Source organism: Gossypium arboreum, chromosome 5 (assembly GCF_025698485.1).
Source record: "Gossypium arboreum isolate Shixiya-1 chromosome 5, ASM2569848v2, whole genome shotgun sequence".
NCBI classification, from domain to species: Eukaryota; Viridiplantae; Streptophyta; class Magnoliopsida; order Malvales; family Malvaceae; genus Gossypium; species Gossypium arboreum.
Genome location: NC_069074.1, coordinates 11,956,405 through 11,968,955, shown reverse-complemented (window position 1 = coordinate 11,968,955; position 12,551 = coordinate 11,956,405). Strand labels below are relative to the sequence as shown.

The window sequence follows — 12,551 nt, the reverse complement described above, 5'->3', positions numbered from 1 at the left end:
CTTTCAAGTTATTGAGGTCAGATAAATTTTCCTCAAACTTAATTGGTTATAGTTTGTTAGCCAATCAATTTGAAATTCATTAGGGTTGTATTCATATTATATTTTATTCTTAAATACCCTAATGGATATGTACCATCATGATATAAGATTATTAATATATGGATTACTTAAACTTCAAGTCATGTTAAGGGCTGCATATTAATAATAAATAGACTGTTAGGCAGGCAGTTCTTCATTAATTTAATTTTGGATCTTATAATTAGTCAAAGAAAATGACACCTCAAATTTTGGTGAAAATTAAGAGAGAGAAAAGAGGAGTTAAATATCATTTTCTTCTAGGGTTTTCATCATAGTCTGTAAAAGACATTATCATATAATAAATTAAGAGTAAAGCCAAAGAAGTGCCCACCTTTAATCTAAAATTTGTATTGAACATAAAAACAAAGACGTAGACCACTATCTATCAACATCATTTAAAGCATGGAATGGGTGGAAATTTGGTCCACAATTAATGGGGGTAACATTAATTATTTTGATAAAGTACGTGATGAATGATAACACCCAAAGGCTCCATCGTACAAACACATGCAGTGACTCCATTGAAAAGGTTTTTTTCGCAGCCTCCAAACGAGAATTTTCTCTTCTTGATAACGATTTCATATCCACCCATCCCCATCCTTATGGTTTAGGGCAAGGTTTCTAAGTTTCTTTGTCCCTTTACGTGCTCCGAAAACTGTTCCTTTTTTACTCGAATCTCTTTCTTTTCTGGGGTTTTGTCAATTTATACGAAAATCATGTATGAACGGAATTTCTTTTGTTCAAAAAGTTGTGGGGGGAATGGTTATCAAAGCTCTGTCTCGATTCAAAGCAGACAGCAGCGGCTCCACCCTAATCCGCTTACGCGTCGGTCACTGCCAAAGGTTGATCCAATTTAATTTATTTCTATGCTTGATTTGAAAGCTAAATGAAAATAATAATAATTTGAAAACTTTCCTTCTTCTTTTTTTTTTCATTATTGTTATTACCCTAAATTGTGATTTAAATTATATTTTAGTTACTCAATTTTTAAAAAATTATATAATTGTCATTAAAGTTATCAAAATATTACATTTTTGTCACTCATACGCTAATTCCTGTTAAAAAGATGGTGTGACACGTTAATTTAAAGGGTTCAACTTAACCCTTGAACTATAACCGAAATATCAATTTGACATTTATAAATTTTTTCTTAATAATATTTCTAAAAGAATTAAAGCGTAAACTATTTAGCTAGTCACACAAGTTTTAATGCATTCCTACTTTGGTCATTTATTTTTTTTTTTTTGCTAATTTAGCCACTTTCATTAGATTAATTGTTATTTTAACTCACTTCACTATTAAAATGCCTTGGTCGTTGAAAGAAATGATGAAGTTTGCAGACTTTTGATTGGTATAATTCAATAAATTTAATTCTTAACAGTTTACATATTCTATCAAGTTAGTCCTAATTCTAGAAAAATTCAATAAATTTAACTCTTAATATTTGCACATCATATCAATTTAGTCCATATTCAAAATTTTCAAAAATTCAAAATTTTAAAACTTGAAAAATATATAATTTATTATAAAAGGACATAAAAATTATATATAAAATTTAGTCCATTCTTCTATCTCTGGTTATGGCTTATAATGGCTTTTTCGACATGAAATACCTTGGGAATTTAATTTCTTCAAGAAATTGGTGTATTTATGAATTACGGAAACCAATTTGATCGGCTAAATCCCCGAAAGTTTCAATCATCTTTCGAGTTTGGAGCATTTGGATTTGTCGAGTGACAATTTGGAAGGTCCAATTCCAAGTGATCTGTACTTACCTTCAAGAATCTAACCATTGTGTATCTCTTCAAAAATCATCTTTTAAGTCAAATACCCAAAGTCATTGATGCTTTGAATTTGGTTGAAGTTGATCTTTCCCAGAATAATTTGACCGGTAAAATTCCCTAAAAGTTCAGTGAGTTACAGTCTTTCAATTTTTTAACTTTGTTCTCGAGCCAGTTGATCGGAGAATTATTGGAAAGTATCGACCGACTGCCTGCTTTGAGAGATTTTAAGGTTTCTGACTACAAGTTGACCAAAGTTTTGCCAATGAGTTCAGGCTTCATTCTAAGCTGAAAGTATTCGACGTGTAGCAGAATCAATTCAGCGGCAAATTGCTGAAGAATTTAAGTGCAAATATATCGAATATGTAAAAAAAAATTAATATTTAATATTTTTTCTTTTATAATAAATTTTTACATTTTCAAGTTTTAAAATTATAATTTTATTGAATTTGGACTAAATTGACAAAATCTATAAAAATGGAGGACTAAATTTGTTTAATTTTTTAGAATCGGGAACAAATAGATAGAACTTGTCAAGTGTTAATGGCTAAATTTATTATTATACTAATCAAAAGATTGCTATATCAACATTTTGTCTAGTGACCAAGTTATTTTAATGGTGGAGTGACTAAAAATGACAATTAATCTAATGGGGGACTAAATTAACAAAAAAAAAATCTGTGACCAAAATAGGAAAGCGTTAAAACTTGGATGACTATATGAGTAGTTTACCTTTTAAATTTTTAGAATTATTGTTAAGAAAATTTTTAAAATTATCAAATTTATACTTTAGTTATATAGTTCAGGGCTAAATTGGTTATTACCCCTTTAAATTAATGTGCCATGTTATTCTTTTAACATGTGATTGACAAAAATATAACACTTCAATAACTTCAATAATAATTACGTAATTTTTAAAAGTTAAATGATTGAAATATAATTTTTATCAAATTTTAAGGACAATTAATGTAGTTTGCTCCTTCTTAAAATTAGCGAGTGTTAGGCAAAAGAAAATAAATAAATAAATGATGGACCCCTTGAGTTAAAACATCCATCTAAGAAAATGCCAAGAAATTTCAACATCGACATTACGTGCCCCGATTGTTGGACTCTGTTTAATCTTTTCTTTCTTTTTTTTTTTTTTTTTTTTGATTGTTTCATAATATTAAGAAAGTTTTATTCATAAGAAAAAAGAGGAAGCTAGAATTCAATTTGAAGATAATTAGGGTTATCTATTAGAGCGAGGTTGAGCCAAGTGCAATTAGCTTATTATCACAGTAAGTTGTCTTCTTATAATAGTTAAGTTTTAGAAAATCAATTTTCCATATTTTATTTTATGTTAATTTTTCATTTATAACAACGTCATCCATAATTATGAAGCATTTTCTTTATTAAATTAGTTCTCTAAAACAACATATGGTCTAAAATTTTAAATAAAATTAAATATTAGTTCGTATAACAACATATGATCTAAATTAGTTTTCTTCAATGTGTGGAATTAAATATATTAATTAAATAAACTATTAAGTTCCTAATTAAATATTCTATTGTGAATTTGGAACATTATAAACATATAAATTGAGTACTTGAATTTAGTAACTCATGATAAAATAATTAATTCAATTTGATAATTCATTAATTAATTAAACTTATTAGATTTATAAATTTTATAATTAATCATGTAAAATAAAATATGTATAAAAGCAATAATACATGCACCTCTTATACGTCTTTTAATTTCATTGTTTTGATTTCCACTTTCTTTCTTTTTTGAACATAATTTTCACTTTTTGTTTATGGAAACTCACCATATAAATTCTACGGTAAACTTACAATAGTTATCTCTCTATAACATGTTATAGATGTATATAGTAGTCATCTCTTTATAACAAGCAAAATTTAGATAGACAATGAAACTATTATAAAGAAGGTCAACTATATGCAATTTAGTTGTTTAATATCATTGAAAAATATAACAAGCAAATATCTATGTTAAGTTTTCAATTAATATCTATTTTAAAATTGTGCCACGAAAAATTCAGATCTTCTAAAAGGAAAAAGAATTAAGTGAAAGAGTATGAAAAACTTGATTAGTTACTAAATAATAAAGATGGGTTTGGATGAACATTGTGTTTACTTGTGGTTAGTGTGAAAACAACGATAATAGTAAGATTACATGTTATAGTGATATTATAATGTAAGATAAAAAGTAAAGTAAACGCATGATACTATTCCGCACCGTACTATCCATCCAAATTTACATTAAATGTACGAAAAAATCATATATCAAATTGTGTATATATATATATATTAAAAAGCGAATTCAAATAAGCAAAGCAGTAGAATAGGTAAAAAGGAAAATTCAAAACCCAATTCCATTTGAATCCAATGTATCAGATGAAGTGAATAGTTCTACACTTAAACTGGTTTACTGGATAGATTAGTTAAATAAATTTGGGGTTTAAAAAAGAAAAAACCTGTTAGCACTTACCACATGGTAGTAGATTTGAAAGGTTTCTTATTTTATTTTAATATTTGGGTTGAATTGATGAAGTGTTAACTCTGGCAATAAGAAGAATCCAAATAGGTTACCATGTAACTGAGTCGACCAATCAGTAATTAAAAATTAATTAGGGCGGGGGGCTGGGGAGGACAATCCATGAAGGACTGAAACAAATCAATGAAAATTAAATATTTACCCGTTATGAGTTATTGGACCGCCTGCAAAATTTAATGACTTTTTTTTTTATATATATATATATTTCTTAGAAGTGCATTATTTTAGGTCTTTAGTATGCATGAGAATTAAATGCAAGTAAACCCCCAATTCAATTGAGAGAGAGAAATAAATGTGTTCAATAAAATTACCCAACAACGCCCATTAATTGATCCCTTTCGCCTCCAATTATTATTTGTTTAAAGTAAAGATATTTGTTGGGATTATCACCTTAAAACATTCTTTAAATTTTTATATTTAATAAATCTCGTGGCATAACAATTAAGATAATCACTATTATAAATGTGATTTAAATTTTAAGTTGCATTACTATTAAAATTTTATCTTCTTTTTATAATTCACTGAAAAATATTATATATAATATTTAAAATTTCGAACCATATCAAACAATTTTGATCTGAATCTGTAAATTAAAATAATTAATTTCAAAGTAGTTATATAAAAATAAGACAGGATGGTAAAATCTTAAAACTTTAAAACCTTTAACTTTATTATTCACATTATAATCTCTTTAATTGATGTATAGAAATAACGAATAAATGTTATGACTCGAACACATTAACTATTAATTATGAGGATGGTAACTGTTGATAGGCAAAATTATTTACAGAAATTGCAGCAAACATCCAATGAACATTGTCCCCACAAATGGGAACTCATTGATTCTTGAAAACCAAAACTTTTAACATCTCCACATATAAATCATATCAAAGGTGGGTGACAGAAAAGAAAAAAAGAGATAACAACTCAATCAATTCCATCATTAGGTGCATGATCTTTCCCTTAGATACTCATGTTGGGGTAAATTTTTCAAAAGCAGCTGTTTAATTTAGGGTAAGTTTTTTTTTTTTTTTTGTTTGCACTAATCAACCAACATTATTGTAATTAAATTAGTTGAACCAAGGGAAAGTTCATGTGAAACCGATGGCCACTTGATGGGAAAATATTGTATCCGAGAAAAGAATAAATATATATATGAAAACATGCTAAGGTGGTGTCAAATCATTTAGTGTCAATGACAAACCTAATTTTATTCTAATTGAGGTTTATTATTTTATTGTTCTCACAAACAGGTCAATAATCACAGCTCAAGCACATGTCCTAAAATTAAGGTTTATGGAGGGACCCCTAACTATTTTTAGCCACTTTTTTGCCTTGCTACAAAAGCATGAGCACTTTATCAATGATTTTTTCCATTTTACTATCATTTAGCCACCCACTTCAAAAGCCCCTTTTACATGCCTTTTTAATTAACAAGATTACATTTTTCATTAGAAATTTAGTAACATAAGAAATATGATTTAAAAAAGAAAATTTCTGAAATTGGTGGATCCCATACTTGAGAGCTTTTTTGAATCATAATGGGATCTCCCAGGCATACAAAACCTACCTTTGAAACAAGCGGGCGACTACCATAAACTAATTAACTTTTAAAAGTGAAAGTATGGGTTTTCTAGGAATCCCATTCGAAACTTGTAGGAAATCTTCGTTTTTTATAGTTCAGTTTGCAAATAAGTTAATATCCCAAAGTCGTCGGCAAATACAGATAATTGTCCTTAATCATAATGAATGGGTATTAAGTATAAGCACCCACTAAATCAGATTAGGTCGAGTTCTTGACATCACAGTGTAGAAAAATGGATTGATATAACTATTCAATCTTTTTAATTATGGTTGTTTAAATGTTTGATGTATATAGCATTTTGTTTTTTCTTGGTTAAAGTGAAAACCGGAATGGAACCAAACCAATAATGGGAATACATAAGTAGTGAAAGATGAGAAGGGAGGGGATGGTGGTGGATGTGGGTATCCATCTGTCTATACATTTATTTGCTCTATATCTATCTTTCTCGGTGGTCACACCTCCTTTTTTCTCATTTTTCTTTACCCTTTATTCTATCAAACTTTTTGTCCATCAAATCGGTGTTTATAAAAATCAGTTTTTTACATGTACATGCCATTAACTCCTTGCTTTTTCTATTTTTTTTTTAATTTAAATTTATTATCATCATCCAACCTTTCCATTTCAATGTGCGTGGGTGCGAAGGAAATCAATTAGGGGGGATGTCAGATAATCTGGGACATTGTAAATGGGGGTCACTGTTCTTATCCCATTCAATTGGGTCCCTTTTCTTTTGTGGTTTCAAGATTTGGCCATCAATGCAATTTCTCGTGGAACAAAAAGAAAAAAAAAGGAGGGGACCAAAGTTTGGTTGCGAGGAGACTTTGAATCATCAATACCAATTTTGCTAACGAATATATTTTTTTTCTGGGAGTAATTTATTAAATAACTTACACACATTAAATTAATAATGAAGTAGCATATTTAACTTAAAATATTAATATAAACAGTAATTTAATTGCCTTTGTTAAATGGTAAAACATTTTAAGCAAATTATCTTTAAATTTATTTTTATAAATAAAATGAAATGGGCTACCATTTCTTTCTTCAAATGCCAACCAAGATAAGGAAAACTCATCCAAACAGATTTTCAAAACAGGGAAAAAAAAGCTTAGTCAAAACCCAAAAATTCCAATTATTAATTAAAAAAATAATGGCAGAAACGTTGTCCGGCAAACTCATAATTTCGCACAAATCCCGATGTGTTGACCTTTCTTGAAAATCGTTTGCTTCGTTTGACACGGTAATTTGCAGTATAATATTTTTCTGATTTCTTCAACACATTTTTAACCTTGGTCGCCCAAAAATAAACGAAATTCCAATGAAAGCCACCGACAGAGTTAAAGCAAGAAAAAAAGTATAATCTACATACCAAAAAATGAACATTAATCAGGAACGGGTAATCAAGTCTCCCTTGCTTCCTTGGCTAATTACCCAAACAACATTTGGGATTTAACTTAATATATCATTTTAAATAAAATAATATCCAACAAATCTAAAATTTAAATTTCTGCAGTAAACAACACAAATTTTGTTCCTACTCTTTAATTCCCATCTCCATCGTATGTTATCTTTTAAAGAGCAAAAGATGTTGTTAATTATCGTAAATAGGATAAGCATTGTATCAAAGATTACCAAATATTTGATGATTTGATAGCAATTTCACCATCAAGATTTTGTAAACACATGATGCTTTTTCTTTTCTATTCTTGGACTTCATTGCTTTAATTATATTCCATACAAATAAAATGCATTAAAATTAGGTGTTTCTTTTCATGACTTTAATGGCAAATAGCTCGAAATTAGGTATACAGTGATTAATTTTGAAATTTTAAATAAATAAATATTAATAGTCTATCAATGTAATTACAAACTATATTATTAGTGATAATTATGTCACGTTTTTAAATAAATTTGTTAAGTAGCATATTTCAATTAATATAAAGTTGAATAAAAATCATTTTACACAAGTAAATTGAAAATATATTAAGAGTACATAAATATTGAAGAAATAAAAGCATATCTTATTAGGTTTGAGAGCATGTAGCAAATGGAGTAATTTTTGAGTAAGCATGATCAAATATGTCATTCCACGTACCTTATTCTCAATTAACTGTGAAAAAGGTTATCCATCACTGCCTTTTTTATTTTTGAGGTTTTAGCTTAATAAACTATTACAAACCTCCATTCATCAAACAATGCAATTAGAGCGTTTGACTATCTAACTCTCTATTTATGCCTAAATCAATTAAAAAAAGTTCAAAACTCTGTTTAATAATTTTGATGAATCACTTTTTTTTTTTTTTTATCTTTCAATGTTAAAATTTTATATTAAAAAAGGTAGACTATTATAGTAATCAAGAATTCACCTCATTTGCATTTGAATTTAATAACATAGAATCTAAACATTCTTCTATTTTCTTTTATGTTACAGAAACCATTTGCTATATAATTATACAGTGCTTTTAATGTTTCTAATATTATGAGTTTGAGTTGAGACTAATGCAACTAAAGTAACTTAGTGGTTTTTGTTTTATTCTTTCTTTTCTTTTAATCTAAAAACTATAGAGAAATAATAATATCACATTAAATCTCCTACGTATCTAACTATGTATCATGCAAAATCAATTGAACTCCTAATTACTTGTCACACAAAATTGTCTAGTTATCGCTCTTGAGATAATCCATTTTTATTCATTATAACTATTATGGCAATATAACTACCGTATGAGTTCTTAATCTTAATGACCTAACGATATCTAAGCCTATGAATTAATTATTTCATCAATTAGCCCTCAAGTAAACAGGAACGATGAGACAAATGACAATTCTTACACTTATTGCCTATTAGCCAATGCTTATATGGATCAATGTTTGACTAAATTAAGTGTTTCCTTGCAACTATCACCCATATCTTAATTCCATTAACTGCTTTAATTAACATTGCACAACACTATTCTATTGCACCTCGCCGAATTAATTACATAATTTTCTTTTCTTATTAAAATTATTACTTAGGAGGTCCCTACCATAATTTTATTCCATACACTATCAAAAAGAATCAAATAAATTCATATTGTAAGAGAATTAACATTTTACAATATAAAATAAGTATAAATATTATTTTCGATTCTAGTTCAATTCTAAACTAAAAAATTCATTCATGGACCAATAAAATTTTAAAATATTAACTTTGTTAAACAATAATTTATGTTTTAAAATAGTAAATGTTAAATTTATTTTAATATAACTTTGTTTAATTTTTTAATAGTATAAAGATTAAATTGATGAAAAAATTAATTCGATCGAGAAATATAGAAAAAATTTCAATTAGTGTATTTAATTATAACAATATGTAACTAATTATAAAAGAAACACCCACCAGAAAACCTTGAATAAATTCCTTCATAAATATAAATGAAAAAGGAAGATGTTGATTTAAAATGTCAACAATAACTCATTAACATTTACGTTTTATTAGTTAAATAAATCAATTTCTTTTAGTTCTTTGAAACAACGCAAGAAAATAATAAAAGAAAAAAATACTGTAATAACGAGGGTCCCACAATAGATTTATTCATTCACTGCCATCCCATGCTTATTTGTCCGTACACAGACAGCAGCTGAAGAAAGAAAGGGGACAAAAACAAAGCTAGCAAAATGAGAAACCGTAACTGGGCCCACAACGGGAATCCTTTTTCTTTTTAAATATTTAATTTATTTTTAAAATTTGTATCATTACTAGTAATAAAGGGAAAAGATCCCACACTTCGCACGTGCGATAAGATTGTGGGGTCCAGAACCGGGTCACGTTCACAACGGGCCTTCACCTGTTTTTTGTTTTGTTTATTAATTTTCTTTTAAATTGTTGATGATGATGACGGAGGGGATTCTTGGACCGTAGTGATCGGCTGCTTACGTGGAAGAAGTGCATGTAGTTGAGACGTGGCAGATATGCCGGATGTCAGTTACTCGGATAAAAATCACAGCCACATTGTTTTTGGTTATAAAAAAACACACGTTGGACAGACCGAAAGAAAGAAAAGGGAATATCGAAATTCCCTTATTACCCCTTCTAGTCCACTTTTAACCGAGACAAGCACGGGGTGAAGAAAAAAAAAAGGTAAAATGTAAAAAAAAATAAAAAATAAAAATCCCCCTAAAAAGGGGAAGAATTTATATAGTAACCAAATCTAAAGACAAAAGCTGCTACCCCATGTTTTGCTAATTTGTAAAGGAAAAATTTTGTGTGCAATAAATAACAATTTGATTCCCTCTCTCCCCCCTGCTTATTATAAACAAACAAAGTCTTCCTCGACTTTCTCTCAAAACCAGTCGCCACCTATATCTGTGTTTATCTTTATTTGTTTTGCAAGCTCATCTCTTTCTCCCTTATTCTCTCCTGCTTCAAAGCCAAAGACTCTCTCTCTTCCCTTTGTATCGTTCCCTTTTCTCTCTTATTTCTAAACTAAATTACGTTGAAGCAAAGAATAAAAGAAGCCCACACCTTAGCCTTTTATCCAATGGCAGTTGAAGCTCCTCATATGAATCCTTTCCCTCCTCAGTTAATCACCAACAGGTTCATCTTCTAATTACCTATCTTCTTCTTTTTTTCTCTATGACAGATGGATTTTATTGTTTTACTTTGTTTTCCATGTTTGTTCTTGTTTTGACATGAGTTCTGTTTTTTTTGTTGTTGCAGCAGTGGTTTTATGAAAACAAACCAAGGGAGTGGTAATATATGCAGTGGCCAGGTGGATTATTGTATTCCGTTGGTTGATTCAATGAAACAAGATTCCCAGTTTTTTCCATTATATCAATCCATTGTCTGTGATCCGGTTTCGGCCAAAACTTCAATCAACAAAGCTGACAGTGGCCTTACCTATAATATGAATATCCCAGTCTCCGCAACAAGAAAAAGGCCCAGAGATTCAATCATCAATGGCTTTGATTCATACACTGTCTCCCAAAAGAACAAACTTTGTGGTGTTTCCTCTCTTCTTGATGATGATGTCTTCTCCCAGATCCAACAACAACAACAAGAAATCGAGCGTTTCATTGCCGAACACGTAAGTTTTCTGACAAAAAAAAAATCCAACTTTTCTTAATACAGTCGTTTCAATAAGGGAAAAAAAACAAACCTTTTTTTTTTTTTTCCTTTAATGCTAAGTTGACATGACAATTTAATGATATGAGCCCTTTTTTATTTTGCATTGATTACAGACAGAGAAAGTGAGGTTTGAACTTGAAGAAAGAAGAAAAAGGCAATCGAGAATGTTGATTACTGCAATCCAAGAAGGGGCAATGAAGAAACTGATGGAAAAAGAAGAAGAGATGCAGAGAATGGGAAAACTGAACTGGATTCTTCAAGAAAGGGTTAAAAGCCTGTACGTAGAGAACCAACTATGGAGAGACCTGGCACAAACAAACGAAGCCACTGCCAAGTCCCTGCGTACCAATTTAGAGCAAGTCCTGGCGCACGTCAGCGAGGAACGCCACGTGAGCGGCGGAGGCGCAGCCGCGCTGGCCGATGATGCGGAGTCTAGCTGCGGAAGCAGCGATGAAGGGTGGCGCACGGTGGTGCCACCGCAGCCACAAGGGAGCGGTGGATGTGTGCCGGATAAGGCGGTGGTGGTTGGGAATCATAATATTAGGAAGTGTAGGAAGTGCGGGGAAAGGGAGTCAAGTGTGCTGTTGCTGCCATGCAGGCATCTTTGTCTCTGTACAGTTTGTGGGTCCACTCTGGTAGGCACTTGCCCTGTTTGTGATTCTATTACCAATGCCAGTGTTCATGTTAACATGTCATGAAACAATTCTTTTTTTCTTTCCCCCTTCTTTGTTAAGATTTCTTTACTTAGTCAAAACTCCCCCCAAAAAACAGAAAAAAAGAAATGCAAATATCTTTTTAGAAATGGATCATAGAGAAAAGAAATTCAGTATTAGCATATCTTTCATTTTCTTCTTTAATTTTTTTATCCATTTTTATTTGGTATTGAATGATGATTTTCAGTAGTTTTATGAAGTTGGGTCAGATGCCTGAGAAATTTTGATGAATTGAAAGAACATCTGCAATGAAAAAAGAAAAGATATGGGCATATGGGGTTTAATCAATTGGTGGTGGGCTGACTTGAGAGAGGGAATCTTTGAGGGAAGGCATGTAGATGACCAAAGCGTAAACTAAAAATGGCAAAGTTGAGCATTATTGTTGAATTACAAAGTGGGGACAATTATTCATTTTCTGTTCTCTGGCAACACAATCCTTTTTCTTTCTCTTTAATTAAAGAATGAGTTGAAGAGGCATTAGATACTATTTGATTTCTGATTTCTAGGGGTTAGCTTTATCGGTTCTTAGCTTCATTCCTTCCTTCCTTTACCCTTTTTTTTTTTTTAATCTTTTGTATGAAACTTAAAGAATCTCATATGGAGGTGGTCACTTACTATTTCCCCTTTATCCTTCTCCACACCTATCAATGATTTATAAAATCAATTGTATCTGAAACACAATCTTTGCATAATCTAACAGTAACAAAGGGTAGGGCAACTTTTGTTTTAA

The 12,551-nt window shown here is 30.0% G+C and overlaps 1 protein-coding gene across 2 annotated transcripts; it reads left to right on the top strand.

Annotated features, from left to right (window-relative positions):
- The first annotated feature begins 10,183 nt into the window (after positions 1-10,183).
- Positions 10,184-11,930, top strand: LOC108450006 (BOI-related E3 ubiquitin-protein ligase 1-like). 2 transcript variants are annotated; one of them, XM_017747420.2, is made up of 3 exons: positions 10,184-10,577; positions 10,704-11,067; positions 11,222-11,930. In XM_017747420.2, the coding sequence occupies exons 1-3, from the start codon at positions 10,522-10,524 to the stop codon at positions 11,804-11,806; spliced, it is 1,005 nt and encodes a 334-aa protein (XP_017602909.1). In that variant the 5' UTR covers positions 10,184-10,521; the 3' UTR covers positions 11,807-11,930. The 2 variants fall into 2 exon arrangements, with proteins under 2 accessions (XP_017602909.1, XP_017602908.1); XM_017747419.2 differs by having other exon boundaries at positions 10,701-11,067.
- Positions 11,931-12,551: the final 621 nt, after the last annotated feature.

Bases quoted from the DNA above. Each gene is read 5' to 3' on its own strand.
- LOC108450006 (XM_017747419.2), top strand. From the start codon at position 10,522: ATGGCAGTTGAAGCTCCTCATATGAATCCTTTCCCTCCTCAGTTAATC. The intron at 10,578-10,700 runs GTTCATCTTCTA...TTGTTGTTGCAG, and splicing joins CCTCAGTTAATCACCAACAG to CAGTGGTTTTATGAAAACAA. The intron at 11,068-11,221 runs GTAAGTTTTCTG...CATTGATTACAG, and splicing joins AGCGTTTCATTGCCGAACAC to ACAGAGAAAGTGAGGTTTGA.